We start from the raw sequence: 21,141 nt of genomic DNA, 5'->3' as shown, positions 1-21,141 counted from the left end.
TGACAGCCCAGATTCGGGGGGAAGGGAGAGCGCTGTCACCAAAGGGACAACCAATAACATTGTTGTGAAGAGGCTGGCATCCACTTGGGTGGCTTAAGATCTTCTTCAAATCACCTCTGACATTCACAAAGGTGGAAAGAGAAAATATGCTGCTTTTTCTTGGTTCCATATCCTCGGTTTGCTGGAACTGGTCCCTGAAAATTTGTTGGGTTGCCTTCGGTTTTGTGTGGTCGACTTCCAATAGAAATGGAAAAAAAGGAAGCAGAAATTTCTGTTCCTCTGTGGTCAGGAATGGAAATTAGTTAAGTAAATTTAATTGGTATTAATTCACATCATTGTTGTTGACTTTAAGTCCACAATGGTACACAATTAATTACTTTTTACATTGTTTTAAAGTTTTACATTTTTTCCATTCCATAGATAACTGATGATATGAAAACCCTGGAGATCTGTGTCCAATTACAAGAAACAATACTGGGCGACATGAACAAATAGTCTGATGCAACCCGAGGCAGGTCCCTGTGTTCCAGAAAAGGTGAAATTTGATTATTTATCAGTTTCTGTCTGTCTCCCTCTTTCCTCCTAGGAAAACCTAAATGACAATTTCTGCAGAATAAACAGAAACCATGGGTATGCAAATGACTTACTAGGTAATTAAGGGAATTGTGGCTTACTTCCAAGTAAACATGCCTTGGCTGTCAGTCCTAGAAGACCTGCTGCCTGTTTTACAGGCCTTTTCCCATCTCCTTGCTGATTCAAAATACAAAAGGTAAGACTGCGGAACACACTCTTGGGCTCAGGGGGGTTGTTGGGGGGGTTGTTTGAGGAGTTGTTGATGATATTGGTTTTTTGTATCTTTCTTTTATATTTTGTAGTGATTTACGTGGAAACTGTTCTGTTGGGTTGTATGTTTTTCAATGCTTTATTTATTGTTTATGACTACTTTTGTTAGGTTGTAGCTATACATTTTTTCATGTCATAAGCTGCCTTGAGCATGGTTTGAACTGTGGAACTGTGGAAAGGTGACATAAAATAAAATTATGTATGTATGCCTAAGGTTTGATTGTGGGTTCTGTATGTGTTTCCAAGTTGGGTTCTTCTATTGGGAAATAATTTGTATAGTTATGTCTATCATAACCAGAGAAATCCATTCTAATAGGTAAAAAGATAAAGGACCCTGGACAGTTAAGTCCAGTCAGGGGAACTATGGGGCTGCGGCGCTCATCTCACTTTTCAGGCCGAGGGAACCAGCATTTGTCCGTAGACAGTTTTCCACATCATGTGTCCAGCATGACTAAATCACTTCTGGTGCAACGGAACACTGTGATGGAAGCCAGAGTGCATGGAAACACATTTTATCTTCTTGCAACAGCAGCACCTATTTCTAATAGACCTAAGTAACAGCTTTAGATTTTTTTCAGTGGATTTTTGGAACATGTGGGTCAGCTTCTGCAGACCCATGTTAACTTCAGGACTTCTCCATAATATTTTATACTGAAGGGAATTCTTTTATTATTAAATCCAATTGAATCTTATATTTCATCATTCTGTAATATATGCAGTTGTCTCCTGAGGCCACATCTAGTCTTACTTACAAGATATCTCTTCCCCAGTCTTGGGGAGGAAAAAATATGACTCACCTTTGTAAGTGAAGTTTCATAAATCAAATGAGAAGTATTCGCCAGTTACCCTGAGATCTATATGGACGAAGCTTCAGGGTACCATAATAATTTATACAAGGAGATTGAAAAGGATGACCACTTGATAAAATAGAGAGACAGGAGTCTGAGAAATACAATTACACTTACCTACAAAATTTCATACAGAGTGACTTAGGACTAGTTTATAATTAGGTATAAGGTTCTTATTTCTGCTATCAAAGTAAGAAATGTTGTAGAAGCCATCAATATCTCATTTGCAGATCCCACTGGAATTAATTAGAATTGCACAGAATTTCAGCAGTACTTTTTTATGGAAGCATATGCGGTTAACCTTTTTTTGTTGCTGCTGTTGGCAGAAGTTGAGCTTGGTAACAACTATTATGGCAACCAGAACCATGTGTACTGAGGAGGAGAAGAAGAGGAGGAGGAGGAGTAGTTTGGATTTGATATCCCACTTTATCAATACCCTACGGAGTCTCAAAGCGGCTAACATTCTCCTTTCCCTTCCTCCCCCACAACAAACACTCTGTGAGGTGAGTGAGGCTGAGAGACTTCAGAGAAGTGTGACTAGCCCAAGGTCACCCAGCAGCTGCATGTGGAGGAGTGCAGATGCAAACCCGGTTCACCAGATAACGAGACTACCACTCTTAACCACTACACCACAACAGGCAGTGGGTTCTACCAGCACCACTTTTGCAGCATTTCTTGGCTTCTTGTCTAATATTATGTGGTTAAAACACCCCACTGTATGTTAAAAGCTTTTAGTCCCACTGCATTTCCACTACTTCATAGGCACATGTGTTGAGCTTCATGTATGAACTCAGCATCTGTAAGGTCATGAAAACATGAAACTCCTTGCCCCAACAAAAGCTCTTTAAAAGGTATACAAACCAAGGTCCCTCATACATTGGGTGGAGGGGATTGACCCACCAGTACCACCCTTGCCATCTGTTCAGTTGCTATGTGAAACACAAAAGAATATGCGTGCAAAGGGAATCATTATTCATTGCAGGCTTGCCTGTACATCAGTAGTCACACCCAAACACATGTCAGCATGTGTCTCAGTAGTGAGGCTACCCTGTATGCCTCCCCCCGACACATACTTTTTAATGAGTGAGGGCTTTATCTGAAGTGGCCTAATATCAGGCTGTGGTCTTTCATGACAAAAGTCCCTGCTGTCCAAATCTTGTATTCAGGTTCCAGATGTCCCCCCACCTCCACAAACAGAATGATGGTTGCACCTACGTGACTTCATTCAGAATCTTGTATGGCCAGACTTCATTCAGAATCTTGTATGGCCCCTGGCGTTGAGTTTGTTTGGCCCCTGTAAAGCTGAGTGATTTGATATTTGCCTGTGGCACTAGGCAGTAAATGTGAGCAGTGGTGTAAAACACCACATTCACCTCTGAGGCACTCTCATATATTTAACCAACATTGGTAACATTGCTGACCAGTTCAAGAGGATTGCATTGGTATAATTCCCTTGGAATCTGGGGGCACATGATTCCAAACGCTGAACAGCTGGGTGGGATGGGCAAACAGGTGCCCTTTAATTCACCATGATGAGCTAGCAATGAAAGGTTCACATCAGTTTGAGGATGGGTGCTGGGCATCTAACCTGGGTAGGCTTGCTCAGGTAAAGATCCAGAGGGTCTTTATCCTTTTGTCTATGCAACTTGAATATGCGTGCAGTAGGTGAGTTTCATATTGGTTTACCAATATTGGTTCTTGTCTCTTGAGATCTCACTCCTGGGTGTGCGGGGAAATGCACATTTCACCATTTAATCTGGATTACACCCAAGAACAGGTGTTTGTCTTGTGCTGTGTGAAATCCTTGTTTGAAATATTTACTGAAATCTCTCTTCTCCTAAACCAAATCTGAAAGAGTGCCACCTTTTTGAAATTCAGAAGGCAACTACAATGGGGATTAAGAAGGATATCTAAATACTCATTAAAAGGCATTACAGTTTAAGAAACGTAGTAAGATTTAGGAAGCTTTCAGCAGAAGATTGGATCAGCTCCCCTCAGTGAGAGAACCCAATAGCTTCAGTATTACTAAATACTTTCTTAAATGCAATCTTAATATAATAACTAGAGTTTTCCCACCCATGCATGCTGGTAGGTCTGACTTCACCCCATCAAACATTTCCTTTCCTTAACAGCTTATTGAATTCCAATTTTAAATCCTAAGAAACATCCAAAGAGAAGTACAAGCTATCCAGCTTCCAGTCACAAAGCTAACCCCTACTTCCTTTTCATAGAAATACATGCTTAAACACAATAATTCAAGCATGTAATAATGGTCCCTAAGAACCTAAATCCAATATTCTGAGAAAACCAAATGTAGTACCAATTTCAGTCTTGCTATAATTGGCAAATTGTCACACTTACCAACAATGGATGTCAAAAGAAAGCAATGATAATCATAATCAGCCACTGATAACTGTACAAAGATACAAGCTCAACAACAAAAATGTTACTAGGAAGAACTGTTGAAGTGCATTTGCCTGATATGCCTATTTTGTTGAAAATAAGTCTTGAAACATACAGTACTGCTGTTTTTGAAGGAGCTCTTCTCACAAAACATCAGTTGGTGAATAAAACATATTGGTTGTAGCCTACCAAAACCTACTCAGAGTAGACCCATTGAAATTAATTACCCTAAATTAGTAATGTGCATTAACTTCAATGGGTCTACTCCAAGCACAACTAGCATTGGATACAACCTACTGGCTGAAATAAGAAAGCAATCATTGCTACAAAGCACAACATTAATAACAATTACTTGAGAACAGGTAGATTGATTTTCCAAGCGATCCACCAGTGTTATCTGCAAAGCTTCCTATGAGCACGCCCATACAAAAGCAGAAGTACATCAGCACACACTTATACTGAATGTATTAATGGAAACACATTCCACCAACTATAAAAAGTGGATACTCTCGAGCAACACCTGTGTGCTAGATACTATAATCCACATAATGGATCACAGCCCTTAGCTATTGCCCCTTGTGAAGATAGTTATCAGTCTATCCGTTATAAACCAGTGACTGAAATACTGAATTAATGAGACCCTGTGTCTGCAGTACATTCCAATCCTGCATCCCACTAGCACACCCACCACCTCCTAAAACAATGGCTAGCAAAACCATCATAAGACATAAGGGGACAAACCTTCTTTGCCCCCTCTCCTTCTGTAATTCAAGCACTAGCTAAAACTTCACATCTTCTAACAAAAATATAAAAACATGTACAAATAAACATTCATTTTAGTAAGTTCTACATTCATATTTTAGGTAATCAATATATGCTAGCATTTGACCAATATAAATGTTAAGAGAACATGGGAAAGGAATCTTTTTTCTCACAATAAGACCAAGCCAATTTCTATAGACTAAGAGAACTAATTCTGTCATATTCCTCTACATTCCCTAATTGATTAACATGAATGAAAGCAAGATTTGCTACTCCAGGTCAGTCATCATAATTTTGACGCTAGTCAACAAGAAACACCTTATCAGTTTGACCTGCTGCATTGAATCCAGCCAGTGGCCAGTTCACAATTTGCCACCGCGAAACCAAAGCCAATTCCCATGCTCTGCTATTTTATAAATAAAAAACGTTCATCAGTCAACAATGTATACGTTTGGCTTGAATGCAGATGATTAAGGAGACCACAATCCAGAAGTACGTATCTATACCAAAACACAAGCTGTAAAATATTCCACCCTCAGAAAGCCTACCTTCTTGAACTGCCTGGAATGGGTTGTTGCCATCCACAAAATTCACAGAAATTGTGATTTTCTCCGTCTGTAGGATTTCATCATTCTGGTTGAGATCAGAAACTGCCATGCGAAATACCTCCTCATCCTTTTTTGCAGATTCATCAAATATTGCCCCTAGAAAGAAGGCATGTGAATAATTAAGAGCAGTACTACATATGAACGGTGCAGAGATTCAGGATGCAATGCATGAAGACACGTTTTGCTGATAATTCAAAGGCATGAATTTAGTCGGCAGTTCAGCACAGCCACCTGTTTATGAGCAAGCCAAGAAATTTGTTAACGATGCTTGGCAAGGGTTCAATATACTTTAGGGCAAAATAAGGAGGATGTCTGACCATACAACAACAAAAAATGATTTGCAGAAATTATGGTAGGCATGGTATAAGTAATCCAAAATGGAATGCAGCCAGGAGACGGAGGTAATAACCTTACAAACTATAACAGATTGGCGAGCTAGGATGGCTCCTGCAAATGACAATTAGGGAACATAAATTTGCAATAAAAGATACAGCAGCTGGCAAGATCAACAACAGGTGTGAGTGTGGTTAATGACAGCATAGCTACAGCAGCATCCTACATGTCCAACCTGCTATGCTGCATGTAAGTTGTACTGTAACTGCCTATCATGATCCTGAATTCCTTGCTTTTGGGGTGGTGGACATGCGATCCACCATTACACCACATTTAATTACAATGAGTGCAGCTGGCATAGTAGCCTTGAACTACATTGCTCTGCTGGTACAATGCTGAGGTCCATGTACAGTAGTGTTATCCATCTTAAAAGTTGCAGCATTATGTTTTTGATCCTAAATCAGTCATCACAATGGTTGACTCTAAGACTCCTTACCAAATTTCCCAGAAACCAACAGAGTATATTTCACTTTATGATGAACCATAGTGTGGCCAGATACAGAGAACAACATAGCCCATGTACCGAAGCAGAAACCTTGTTAGGAACAGGACCAAGGAAGGTTTAACCTATAGAAAACCCTTCTACATAACTACAAAAGATTAGGGAGTGATTCATTCTGTTGCATCTGGCCACCACTAAATAATCCCTACTGTAATCTAGGGAAAGTTGGAGGGGTTTTTTTTTAAAGTTTATTGGGGTTTCCTCAATGAGGTGACCAAGAACGGAAGACATGCTTCTCTGAATCTTCTGCAACGTACAGATACAATGTGAGTGTAGGCAGACCCTTTTGAATGACTCATATTTAATGGCATTTGTAACCCAGTTCATAACTTTGATGCACAACACGGATATTTGGGCTCCAACTACCGGCATAGTCAATGGACAAGGAAGACAGGGGTTGATGGCCAACCAAATCTGGAAAAGGGGTTAGCTACCCCTGCTCTCAAAGGAGCAGGGGTTCTGTGGCTTTCTTAGCCGTGAAGGTGGGGGAAATGTGAAAACTACTGTCCTACATCAGAATGCAGATTGCTGAGAGACTATTTCATTCCTACTTCCTTGCATTAATCTTCGCAATATAACAGATATTGCATTATAACGTAAGTCCTTCACACACCAGTCAAAACAGGTTATGAGGACATCCTAGAGCAATGTGTTCTCAGACACATCCTGTGTTTTAGAAAAAGAACAAAACCTCATTGCCTTAATTTATCATGGTCTCCTTTCTGTATCCTCCACCATCAATTTTCCTGCCAGCTCTATTCATTCAGTGCCAGCAGGCTCCCTGCACAAAAACTTTGTCCACTTTGACCCAGGAGTTTTCTTCTCTGCATCTCTTGCCATCTGGAGCAGCTGTTTCATACCTCTCCATCTCAATGACCTGTCATTTCCTTGCAAATCTCAGCTGAAACACGAACATTTTTCTCCCTTCCTTCTTAATTCCTCTGTCATTTTGCCAGAGCGTTATTTACATACAGAGTAGCTTCACTTAACTTCTTGAAGGCATTGTGGGCTCCTGGCAGCAGCTGTTGTGAAAAGTGGTCTCCAGTGGAGACAATTGCTAAGCACTATTTAGAGGTGAGAGCCATTTCATCCTAGCCCTGGTAAAATGGTTTTGGTGTCTCACACTTCTAAACGGACTCAGTTCCAGAACAGTGAACCAAGTGGTATTTTGGAGCTTAGAACTGATGCTCATCACGCCAACACAGACCAACATACACTGATAAAAAGGTTGTTTCCACTGGGCAAAAATAGAGTATTGCTGCTTAAATCCCACCTGACAGATGACAAAAAAGAGAAAAGTTGATGGGTGGGCAACCTGTTGCTTTCCAGATGTTGTTGGGCTCCAACACCCATTATCCTTGGTCATTGGCCATGCTGTCTGGGGCTGATTTGAGTTAACAACTAACAGGTCAAGTTCAAGGTATTACTATTACTATTACTATTAGTATATACCGTAGTCCCTAACAGCTTGGAACCAGTTTACTTGCAGGATCACCTTACCCCATATATGCCCTCTCAACCATGTATATCTGCAAAACTGACACTGTTATGGGTGTCAATATTCATTTTGCTTTTGTAAGAAACAGTTCTTTCAGTGTGGGACCACCTACACTTTGGAACTTCCTGCCTAAGGACATCAGGCAGGAATCTTTGCTGTATTCTTTTCAGTGCCTGCTTAAAGGGCTTTTGTTCAGGCAAGCCTATCCGAACATGTTAGAGTTAATTGTATTATCTTTCTAGCTACTGTTGATTTTAATCATCTTTTGAATCCCTTTAAATACCTGTATAAACTGTTTTTAACAAGAATTTTAATGTTCAATTTTATATTTTTGTAAACTGTATAGGTTTTCTAACAGTCAAGTGGTCTACAAACTTTGTTAATTAATACTGGGAGTGTGAAAGGTTCTGCACCATGCTCTATGAATAAAAAGTATATATAATTATTCCCCAAGTGTGGGGAATGTGTTCTGTGTAGTCAAAACTGCACCTGCCACATGCATGTTTGGTTTTATGTTTTTATATTGTTGCAAACTGCTGTAATATATTCTTTTGATACAACAGTATGTAAACATTTTTATAAATGATTCCATAAGTAAATAAATGGTTTGCAGAAATACAAAATTCTATTCTATAATGTATAAACATTTCCATTTTGCTGAAATTTATTTTGCTGTTTTATTTATTTCATCTGGTCCATGCTCTGACATCTGAATTTGCTCGAAGGTGGGACCTGTATTTGTAAATGTATTTGTATATTTTTTTTATCTATTGAGTTTTGTTTGCCACTTGGAGGTTTTTTCATTAATGTTAAGTGGGTTTTAAATGTTCTTAAGTAAATAAATAAGCTACAACTAACTAATTCTGTTGGGAAGAATCACAGAGACTGAGGGAGTGTATTGCAAAAAAAAAAAAGTATAAGCAAATATCATGGGAAAATATTCTTGTATGCACATGTAAACAAGAGTAATCCAAAATGGATTAATATAGACTTGAGTATCTCAACTAAGCACCAGCTCTTCTACTATATCACAAGTATTTGATAATTTAAACAAAAACCACAGTCATTTTATGTTCTAATGAACATTGCTTAATATGATTGCTCCTTGTCCCCAGTGACATTGTTAGTTCGTTCCAGTGTGTGAATCCAATTACACTGCGTTTCCAAACTGCTGATATTGCATTATTATCCTATACATGAGACCCAATATTGCTACAAGGTATGCTTGCGTGGCGGGCTCAGTTACAGGACAGAAAAACAAACACAAGAGTTCCCTAGTTATTCACAAACTGTTTCTGTGACCACAGAAATGTCATCAAGGCATCATCTTACCCATCTGTGAAATTAAACTATTTTATTTAAACTGAAGCTTGAATGTTTAATGTTTCTAAAATAGAAACATTAGATCATTGGAATAAATGCCATTTTGGACCTTGAGTATATATTAACTTTCTACCTGGTTAATTCAAACTTTATTGGTATTCTTTCTTCCTCTTCTGTTTGCTGACAAGAGTCTGCATCATGCCTGCCCATGACTGAGACGTGAGGGTGGAGTTTTACAATATGGTCATTAATGCACCTTGCAATAGCCCATGACATTTACCACTACACAATTTTCCCAATGGTTCCCAATGGTGACAATGACAGTGGGGAGAGGGTGGGGCCAATGCATGGGCTATTGAAGCCTGCCTTTCTCCTTGCGTCTTCAGTTGTGGGGCCCCAGGAAGTGGTGGAGCAAGAAGACCTCCCTACCCACCTGGAAGGGTGGAGCTGAAAAACGAGAGACCCCTGGCCCTTGGCAAGGTTGGCTCCTACATGGTTTAGCTCCCCCTATGCAGATCAGTTTTGGGAATTACATATTTAAATGTAATATTTAAATATATGTGGCACAGCTCACCCAGTCCTTCCTCTCCACACTGCTACCACTCTGCTCTCGCCCACCCTACCCCTGCTGCCACTCTTGCACATGTTGTCCTACTCTGTGTCCACACTCCTGTCTATCTGCTTCCCTTCCCTTCCCTTCTCTCACCTTCTGTTCCTGCTTCCTTGAGTATGTGCATTTCATGGCCATCATCATTATGACAATACAAATACAGTCATACATTGAAAGTCGAACAGCCTAATTCTCAAACGTTTTGGCTCCCAAACGATCAAAACCCAGAAGTGACTGTTCCGGTTTTCAAACGTTCTTTTGGAAGCCAAACATCCGAGGGGCCTTCTGCGGCTTCCGATTGGCTTTGGTTTTTGAACATTTTGGAAGTCAAACGGACTTCTGGAATGGATTCTGCTCGACTTCCAAGGTACGACTGTATAGTATTGAAAGTAATAGGCCAAAACAGTTGCCTGCATTTTTGCAATTTCACTGGGGGTGTGGCTATGTGAGGATGTTACAATGAAGCTACTGAACTTCAATTTTTACTGCTACAAGAATTTACTAGTACATATTGGTTTGGAGGGCTTGCTCACACCATTGCTCGCCTGTTCAGACATGAGAACAAACTATGGTTTGATTAAAACAAAAAAAAATTCCTTCCAGTAGCACCTTAAAGACCAACTAAGTTAGTTCTTGGTATGAGCTTTCGTGTGCATGCACACTTCTTCAGATACACTGAAACAGAAGTTTCCAGACCCTTCTATATAGTGAGAAGGTGGGGAGGGGTATTACTCAGAAGGGTGGTGGGAATGGGTGATTGGCAGATAGCTGTGATGAGCCTGTTGACTACCTATTGCAGTCGTTAAGAGTCGTCAACAGGCTCATCACAGCTATCTGCCAATCACCCATTCCCACAACCCTTCTGAGTAATACCCCTCCCCACCTTCTCACTATATAGAAGGGTCTGGAAACTTCTGTTTCAGTGTATCTGAAGAAGTGTGCATGCACACAAAGCTCATACCAAGAACTAACTTAGTTGGTCTTTAAGCGGCTACTGGAAGGAATTTTTTTTGTTTTGACTATGGCAGACCAACACGGCTACCTATCTGTAACTGGAACTATGGTTTGATTAATCCAGGAAGTGTTATATTAAACCATGTGACAGAGGGAAGAAAAGGAGAATAAAGAACATTTGATCCAATACCCATACCCAGTCCTCAAGATCTGGAGGATTAGTAAGAACGTGTCTGAATGCAGCTGAATGTATTTGCTTTTTTTTTTGTAGGCAATTCTATTTAAAACATGGCAGAAGGAAAAAGGGATGCTCTTATCATCTAAGCATATCAAATCTTCTGCTTCTGCTGATGAAGCCAAATGGCTTTTTTATTATTTCATTTTTTCCCCAATCTTACTGCAAGCCAATCACAAGCATGTCAGTTCCTAAAGCCCATTGTTATAAATTATTTGACTACAAGAGAATGTTTTACTCTATTACACTTTTTTATCGAGTCTGCTATCCTGCCTCAGCAGTATTAAGGGGGCTTGACATGTTGACAAAGAAAATAAAGACTCAGCTTGTAATGGAAGAAGCTCACCTGAATGGATTTGCATACAGTACCTGCAGCATCAGCTCTTGCCGCCTGTCAGACTCATTATTTGTAAGACAACAAAAATTACAGTCTTAAAATGTAGGGAGGTAGAAGGGGATTTCAGAACGCTGCTATCTTCAATGACACTGAACAGCACTATTTGAACTGACTGCATTATTTCAAAAAGTAGTAAGAAATCTTGCTTTTTTTCTGTAGTATTACTGACAAGTAGGCTTTCCCCTTAATTCACTTATTGCATTGAGGATACACATTACTGTCAGTGAGAGTTGTGCTCATATTTGCAGAAGAAACAGAACCTCCAAAGCCTTCATAGGCTGGATTAATGCCAAATGCTTCTGTTTATACACAAACTGTTTGAGACATGCGTACCTCTCTCTCTCTCTCTCTCTCTCTCTCTCTCTCTCTCTCTCTCTCTCTCTCTCTCTCCCACACACACACACACACACACACACACACAATTTTGCAGATACAGATTCAATGCATTTCAGATGCAAAGATTAAAAAGCAGCAACATGATTTGGACTACAATGCTATAACGCCCACAATGATTAATATTAGCTATGTTCAGGCACACCAACGATAAGGGCCTTGATATTTGTGTTGACAGGGCCTGGCATACATTGTGTGCATCGCAGCTTCAGCGCCTGACTCTGCCAAAATGCTTCGTCTCCTCCAAAGGACGCAACATCACACACATGACATCATACACACACATTGCACACCAGGCCCCTCAATTTTGGGAGGCAACCTGCCATCTCTGGCCATGTTCATTAGGTTCAACAGGCATCCTCTGAGTAGGACTAGTGTTGAATATCACCCAATATATTTTTCTCAAGTCTTTTTGTCACTTCCCAAATCAGCAAAAAATTATAGTCCAACATTAAACACAACCCCTTTGAGAATTATTCAGTTAGCTTGCATAGTACTTCATGGAGCAACCCTAATATGTACCCTCCCCATCCCTGCTGACTTTGATATAGAGTTAAAATACCAATAAATATAAACCTCAAGAACACAGCACTCTTTTCTATAGCATAAGAATAAAGTTAGATTTTCTGCACCCTGCCATTCCACATAAAGGTTCTTAATGTTATTTTGCAGTCAAAATAACAGTTTTGGGGAAGCCATAATAGCAACATGTTCATTATATAGCCAGTGACCTGTTGATTATTGCTAGCCCCTCAATTTCCCACTGTATCCATTACAGCCCAATTGGACCTTCGTTGTTAAAAATGGGTGGTTTGGTAGGTATTATTGTCATATGATTATTAATGCCCCGGAAAGAAAGTTACTGCAATGGCAATAAATCTGCTGAGTGTTATTAATGTCCCTGCAGTGGAACACACTAAAAAGTGCCCTTATAATGGTCATTAGTAACCTACTTATAGATGCTTTATAACCGAGGTGAAAGCTGATACATAATCATATTTCATTAGACAGTTGTTAGAAACCACCTCGAGCAAAAAAGTGCACCCCCACCCCCAGCCCAATAGGAAAATAATAGGGGATGCTGTCATAAAAATGCAACCAGTATATATATATATATATATATATATATATATATATATATATATATATATATATATATATATATAAAGGTAAAGGTACCCCTGCCCGTACGGGCCAGTCTTGCCAGACTCTGGGGTTGTGCGCTCATCTCACTTAAGAGGCCAGGGGCCAGCGCTGTCCGAAGACACTTCCGGGTCACGTGGCCAGCATGACATCACTGCTCTGGCGAGCCAGAGCTGCACACGGAAACGCCGTTTACCTTCCCACTAGAAAGCGGTCCCTATTTATCTACTTGCACCCGAGGGTGCTTTCGAACTGCTAGGTTGGCAGGCGCTGGGACCGAGCAACGGGAGCGCACCCTGCCGCGGGGATTCGAACCGCCGACCTTTCGATTGGCAAGCCCTAGGCGCTGAGGCTTTTACCCACAGCGCCACCCGCGTCCCTATATATATATATATATAAAACTCCATTATTTTTGAGAAATTTAAATGTTGACAATAATGAATGTTATAAATAGCAGGGTGGATAGGATAAGAGTTAGATTTGAACTTTAATAAATAGAAGAGTAAAAAGTGAGCCTTCAGCCTAAGTACCGTATGTAAAATGGGCCCTCTTGGATCAGCAAGCAGGACATGAGTACAATAACACTCTCTCACTCACGAACCCTGGAAACTGGTATTCAGAGACACACTGTGTCTGATACTGGATTCTGATACCTTCCATGAATTTGAAAGGAAGTCTCCTCGCACTTAACTCTGTACAGGAACCACTTTTGGGTACAAAAGACCAGATCCAAAGGTTCCTTTTCATTTAAGTGAACATTCTCCAATGAACATTCAGAATTTTTTTTTGCTTATGACCAATAATTAAGATTTTTAAGGGTCCATAGCTCAGTGGCAGAGCATCAGCTTCACTTGCAGGAAGTTTTACCTGGTTCAGTACCCAGCATCTTCCTGGGGTAGGAGAGAACCCTGCCTGAAATCCTGGATTCTAGATTCAGGTAGGTAGCCGTCTTGGTCTGACGCAGTTGAAATATATAAAAAAATAGCACCTTAGCACCTTAGAGACTAACTAAGTTTGTTCTTGGTATAAGCTTTCGTGAATACTGGGCAAGATAGACCAATGGTCTGACTCGTGTGTGTGTGTGTGTGTGTGTGTGTCCTCCAAATTGTTACAAATTGAACCAAATTACTTTAATTTAATACAATTTCTTAAAATCAGGTTTCCCACTCCCATTGCAATCATATGTCCAAGATATTCCCCCATAGCTGCTTCATTTCTTATTTAGTCTCCAGTTAACATCCTTCACTTGCCTTTACACCTTCACCTTACAAACAACAACCTTGGTTTCATACACACACACACGCGCGCACGCGCGCACACACACACACACACACACACACTCAATTTCACATGTGTGGAATCTACATTTATACTCCAGACCTGGAGTGTTGAAAGAGTTCAGTTCTTTCTCTTGTTGTTCAGTTCTTTGCATAGTTTGTCTGAGTTCAAGGTCACATTCCAGTCCATTCTGCTGTTATCAACATAACATGCGAACCGCAGCCATAAAAAACTTGCAGAGTGAACTTTCCAGACTTCCGCCATTAAATTTCCCTCTGCAATTCTTTCTCAGCATATAACACACAGGAAAACCTTTTCTCAGATTCAGCCTCTCTTCAACAACTGTCCAGCTCTGGGTTCTTTCTTTTCCCCACTGCATTCCTCTAACAACACTCCATCCCAAAGTGGTTGTTAATAAAATCCATTCACCCTCGGTTACCAGGGGAGGAGCATAGCAAAACATCGTTAAATTACTTATAGATCATAAATCAAAAGCCCCGCCCCTTTTTCAAAGTAGCAGCTACACATGTCTCTTCATTATGAAGGAGGAGGACAGGAGAGGAAAAAAAAATTAGGAAACCATAAGAAAATGCAAAGCATTTCCTCCCCCTTTCCTTTCATGGCTGTTATAGGGATTCTCAAACTTTAGAAAACTGAATACTTTCAGAAAACCAGTCCCAGTACTTTCAGCAGCTGATTGATTGCAGCCCATTTGCATATGATGCTTCAGGAGCACCTCTTGATTAACGCCAATTATCCAGATTGAGGAGGAACCTTCCACAAATCCAGGGCCAGATTTAGGTTTGATGAGGCCCTAAACTACTGCAGGTAACGGGGCCCTTTATATGTCCAGCTGCCCTTTGTCAACAGCAAATTGTTGCTGTTTTTTTGTGTTGATCATATGTTATATGGTAATTTATGGATCTAATAGGTATCTAAAGCCATTTGCACATAACAAAATATGCATTTTATCAAAGTAATTGTTGAACTGAAATACAACTGGAAATGTACATCCAGGTTTTTTTCCTTTATTTTTTTTGGGGGGGGCAAGAGAGAGAGTGGGGTGCTAAACTATTGCTTGTTTAGCTGATATATAAATCCAGCACTGCACAAATCATGCTGATAACAGAAGTTCGTCCATGGAAGGGGCTCATTCCCATTCTGCCTTCCGAGTTGGCAGACACGGGATTGCGAGACACTGTGGGATGCAGTGAACTCCCCAGACCCCACTGGAAAGCATGAGAAGGATTTATGCCTCATTCCCTCTCTTTCCCCTGCTTGAACATCTTCACAACAGCTGAAGTGCTACGAAGAACAACCACCATTGACTTGCAGGCGTGGCTGGAAACCTGGTCTGACTCAGTACAAAGCAGCATCCTATTTATTTATTTATTTTGGACTTCGTATAATAATTAGGGTTTCTAAATATCATTTTTTTCATTCGTTGGGTGGTATCCAATGCTTGGAATGTGGAGATAAGCCGTTGTTGCCAGTTCCTCTTCACTCCTGTAGCCCCCTAAAACAATTTGTTCTGGAAGGTTGGGAGACATGCTGAAGCAGACTGTGGAGAATGCAAGGGAAGGAGGAACTGGTCAAAACTATCTGTCTCCCTCCCTCCTTCTACCTTCCATCAGCAGAGTGGATAACACCACTTTATTTTGCTATCTGATTAATTATTGACTGATATTTTGATTGCTATTATTGCAGACTATTGGTTTGCATGATTTTAAATTTTTTCATCTTATTGGGTTTCGTTATTTGTATTTTTTATTATTGAATACAGCATATAACAAAATTAGGAACATTGCGGTCACACTTATGGGTCCCAATTCCAGAGAGTGATGTGCACACTGATTTCTGCCATGGGATTGGGCCATACTTGTCCATCTTGATTAATTACTGTCTTTAGTTTTCTCATAATGCAATAAATGGTTTATACAGAAAAATACACATTGCCCGAGGGCAGTAAGCCTAGGGATTTAGCTTCTAATATAATTTGAGGGAGAAATAACAGCCTCAAAGACCTATAAATAATATGAGGGCTTGCTTACCATATGTGCTCATAATTCCAGTTTTAATCAAATGTGACAGAGAAGGAAAATGCACATAGTTAACTGGCACAGGACTGATGAAGTGAATAATACCAATCCTGAACAGCTCCTGCTGTCAGGCACAGAGACAGAATAATTTCCAAATTCTTTTAAGAGAATAAAGAGGGAAGAATATTACATCTGGAAGAGGAAAAGTCCAAATTTCCAACTCAGCAATGGATTTCACTGATTGATTTTGGGCTGGCAATGGAGAAGATGGGTTTGCTCCGATTTTTAAAGCAAACCAGCTTAATTCACACCTACTGACCTACAGCAGTGGCCCATGAAGTGGCATAGATGGGGCACCACTATCCTCCCAGTTTCTGAGCCCACGTATCACTGGCACTTACAAGAGGAAGAGGGTCAAGGAACAGAGTGCTTGGTGCTGGTATAAAATGGCAAAAGTGTCAGATTGGCTCCACACAGGTGGCGCTGTGGGTTAAAGCCTCAGCGCCTAGGACTTGCTGATCGAAAGGTCGGCGGTTCGAATCCCTGCTGCGGGGTGCGCTCCCGCTGCTCGGTCCCAGCGCCTGCCAACCTAGCAGTTCGAAAGCACCTCCGGGTGCAAGTAGATAAATAGGGACCGCTTACCAGCGGGAAGGTAAACGGTGTTTCCGTGTGCAGCTCTGGCTCGCCAGAGCAGCGATGTCACACTGGCCATGTGACCCGGAAGTGTCTCCGGACAGCGCTGGCCCCTGGCCTCTTAAGTGAGATGGGCGCACAACCCCAGAGTCTGTCAAGACTGGCCCGTACGGGCAGGGGTACCTTTACCTTTACCTTTTTAACAGGCAAGATTTAAGCTCTAGCCAGTTTCTATTTTTTTTTTTTTTTTTTATAAAAATTTTTATTAAGATTTTTTACAGATACATATTTAACAAACAAAATAGGTTTCATAACATCTTTTCATTCTATTGCGGACTCCCTCACGTCTCCCGCTTCCACTTTCATCATTAAAAACGAATTTTTCCAAGCAAATTATCATCTTGTTTATACTCTTAAGTGCAATATTTAGGTTAAACTCAAATAAAAAATTATAATTTAATGGTAGACAGTTATTTCTGCTCTGGCTTCCTTGTTAGGATTCAACCAAATTACAGTACTTTTGTAAATAAATCTTAAATTTCTTCCAGTCTTCTTCAACCCTCTCCTCTCCCAGGTCGCGGATTCTGCCAGTCATCTCAGCCAGTTGCATATAGTCCATCAGCTGCATCTGCCATTCTTCCAGTGTTGGTAGATCTTGGGTTTTCCAGCTCTTAGCAATAAGTATCCTTGCCGCCGTTGTAGCGTACATAAAAAAGCCAGTTTCTAAAGTTTATCAATATATCCCTATTGACAGTTACATTGGTCTTCTGTAACAGCTACATACTGCTTTTATTGCTTCATAATTTGTCCTTCCGGGTCAAGGATTCCTGTTCTTCAGTCTTCAGCCCAGACTTTAACTAGAAACAATGGTCAGTTTTGACTGTATGCAACTGCCAACTTGCACCAACACAGCCTGATTTGGTGGCATGGAAGCGTTGTGTTCTTATAGTTGTAGTACCTCCCCAGTTTGCTTTTCAGAAGTCTGTACATGTCTAGTGACCCATCTTTTGTTAATTATATCATGCGTGCTTTATGATTTATGTATGTACAATTTTGTAAAAATAAAATTTTAAAAGGTATAAAAAAAGAAAGAAAAGGTACATGTAATGTGAAGCAACTCCCTCTCCATAAAAAGTAAAAACTGCAAGCAGTGGCATAGCGTGGGGGGTGCAGGGGGGGCCGGCCACACCGGGCGCAACACCTGGGGGTTAGGGTTAGGGGGTGCAAATCCACAGGTTACAGGGCGCAAATCCACGGGTTAGGGGGTGCAAATTACTTGCCTTGCCCCGGGTGCTGACAACCCACACTACGCCACTGACTGCAAGTAATTCAAGCTGAGCTGAAGTGCTGCTGGTATCAGCCCTGAGAGCCAGACTAGTTTGTTTGGCACCAGCAAGGGATTTCCTCACAACGTAAACAACAGTTTAAGAGTTGTGATTTTCTTCTGGAATGCAGCAGGGGATGAAAGGGTTGAATTCTCCCTCCACATCTGCTGCAATCCTGATAATTATCACACTATCACACAAACCCATCTACACATTAAAATAAAGCTGCATGCTAATGCAAATCCACATTTAAGTCCTGTCTACTTCGGCTCTGAAACAAGTCCACTACAGGGTTTACATTGTTATAGGGTTCTGGGTGCCAGAGTTTGTGGGTGCAAGTCACTCATAATTATTAGGTTCAGTAAAAGTTAGATTTAATCAAGGTTTCACTAAACTGCGCCAAACATGGAAATCCCTGGGCTCACTGAGAATGAGTCTTTAGGAGGACAAATGAAGATGATAGCCAGTTATTAACACATCAATGAAAGCCATCAAGCAAGGCAGTCTGTTCTCTGCTGCAGAGAGGGTCAGACATGATGTTTTGTGGTCTCTTGGAATCTGAGGCTGCAGCAATGGGAGGAACAGAACACTATTGGATGTGAATACTCTGCACTCTCTCCATCAGGTTGTATATATGTGTAAATATATGGTGTAAAGACACCACTGTGCCACATTCCCAAAGGAAACACAGACCCTCAGAAAGCACATGGACCCCTGGAATCTCGCACTGCTGTAGAGACAGGGGTGGTGTATAATAATATTTATTCAGTTTATGAACTGCTTCACACATAAGGAGCTCTGAAGCAATGCATTTTTAAAGAAACAAACTACCAATGTTGTATCTACTATATATTTTGAAAAGTTGACTGCTTTCCAAGCATTGGGACATCTTTAAGATAGTACAACAAAATTTTGCGTGACGGTTCCTGAGATCCAGGAGCAGATTTCTATCTCTGGAAAGAACTGGATGCAGCTGTGACTCAATATAGTGGACTGAAACTTTCGGAACTGCACTGATTTTAACAGTGTATTTCAAAACCACACTGATTTTTTTGGTTTCTTCAAATTCTCGAGCAATACAGGGTACAAGGCTGCTTGGTTGTTGTTGTTTTTTTGGGGGGGCACTTACTGCACATAAAAGCTGGTACCACCTGCCCAGAATATACATCCTGCCCAAGATTAAATAAGTGACTGACTGACTGCAGCGGTTGCAGTGGTCATTTTGCATTTTGGCATACAAGTGGTAGATAAGCAAACAAATAAAGAATACATGATGGTGATTATGAGGAATACAAGGGCAGGGGGTCTAGGTTGGTGCCGGGTGGGATCCCATCCATGGCATCATGCCATAGGCCCAGTGGAGACCCTGAGGAGGGGCGGGGCAGAAAAGGGTGTTTCTGGACAAGATTCTTTAAACAAACAAACAAACAAACAAACCGTTAAAGAAAATTCTGGGTTGAGAGACTCCTCAACAGCCCATCTCGTCGGGGTACAAGTCCCCCGTCGGTCCATGCGGTCAGTAAAAGAAGGAAATTCCAGCCAAGTAATCTGGGGCAAAACAGCAGTCAGTAGACTTAGATCCTTTATTGTTGCACAACAGGTTCAAACAGTAGTAAGAACCCCGAGCATGGGGAGACATTCACTTTTAAAACTTTCCCACCATATCCCAGAATACAGTTCATACAGCATCATTGATACATCAGTGACATGTCACAAAAGGGGAGGGGTAGACAGGGGTTACACTAGTTCAACCTTGGCAAACATGTCCACAAAAAGTCCTTGTTACAAGATTAGCATAAGCAGACATGTCAGGGCAAGACCCAGGTATACGATTAGCATAGGAAAACACCTCTGAAGTCCAATAGACCTTCCTTTGCATGTCTGGACCCCTAGGCAAGTCTGGTGATGGGATTTGACATTCCTTGGCCAACAATCAGCTCAGCAATTGTCACCTCTGGGCACTTCCTGGAGTCCTTTTTTCAAGGGCAAAATAGTATTGGAATAGAGGAAACTGGCAAAGGAGTTGATTTTATATTATTTTTAAAGATAGGTATCTTCCCTGAGCTGTCAAGTTGAAAAGATACATTCAGGCATAATATTTGTAACATTTAACAACTTTAAAGATGTGCGCCCCCCTGTAATTTCCGTAAGAAAACAAACAAAAACTGTATTACATTTAGAATAACCTTAAATAGAATGGGGAGCGTAGTGCTAAGGGGAGTTCAGACCAGACTTAGTACAACAAAAAGTAGACTGAGGTGAAATCTAAATAGACAGAGTTGTTCATAATTCAGTTTTGTCCCTAGCACTTTTCGGATTATATGGGTCCCTTATGCAATAAAGAGCAGAAGGGAAAACATGGCAGCAAGGCTGGAAATATATCAGCAAGGCTAGAAATTAATTTTAGGTAATGCACCAGGTTTAAAGTAACAGGAACCAATGTTTTCTTGCAAACAACCTTAGGGCATTTAGCAGACTTCCTTCACTATCACATGTTGCCTGTCATACCAAATAGAAGCACTGGCTTCTCCCTATAGAGGGAGGAGGGTAATGTCCCTTTCCTGCTTCATTAAACATAACTAGTCACATCCAAGAACCAAACGGCATCGGTTTGACTGTCTGATGTGGAAAAAACCGACGTGCCTGCCAAATCTGCTATAACTAATTATGAGGATATTTTGTCTGCTTCTCATACATATGCATCTAGAGGGCAGGTGGGGGAACAAAATTAATTCAGCCCCCCCACCTGCCGTAAATATGGAACATGTTGGTCATCAAGTTTAATGTGCAGCACAAAACAGAGGATAGAATCAGTGGGGCACAACCTGAGTCAAGCTTCTATCGTAGATCTTTTGAAATCATATGGGCTACATGTGCGCACCACCAGGTAGATTGAATGCTTTGTGTGTTTTACACACTGTCACAAGGATTGACAGAGAGCCTATCAGCTGGCC

The 21,141-nt window shown here is 40.9% G+C and overlaps 1 protein-coding gene across 7 annotated transcripts in view; it reads right to left on the bottom strand.

The window, feature by feature from the left end:
• The window catches only part of GRID2 (glutamate ionotropic receptor delta type subunit 2), a 792,384-nt gene that overhangs the window by 615,289 nt on the left and 155,954 nt on the right, over nt 1-21,141 (bottom strand). For all 7 annotated transcript variants that reach the window (XR_014171606.1, XR_014171607.1, XM_081924868.1 and 4 more), the window contains exon 2: nt 5,405-5,560. Coding sequence is in view for 5 of the 7 variants with exons in the window: in XM_081924868.1 (XP_081780994.1) it covers nt 5,405-5,560 (156 nt within the window). In the remaining 2 variants the exon portion in view is untranslated. The remainder of the gene's footprint in view (nt 1-5,404; nt 5,561-21,141) is intronic.

The sequence above is a fragment of the Podarcis melisellensis genome (assembly GCF_964234715.1).
Source record: "Podarcis melisellensis genome assembly, chromosome: 9".
NCBI lineage: Eukaryota > Metazoa > Chordata > Lepidosauria > Squamata > Lacertidae > Podarcis > Podarcis melisellensis.
This window is presented reverse-complemented; position numbering and strand designations above follow the sequence as displayed.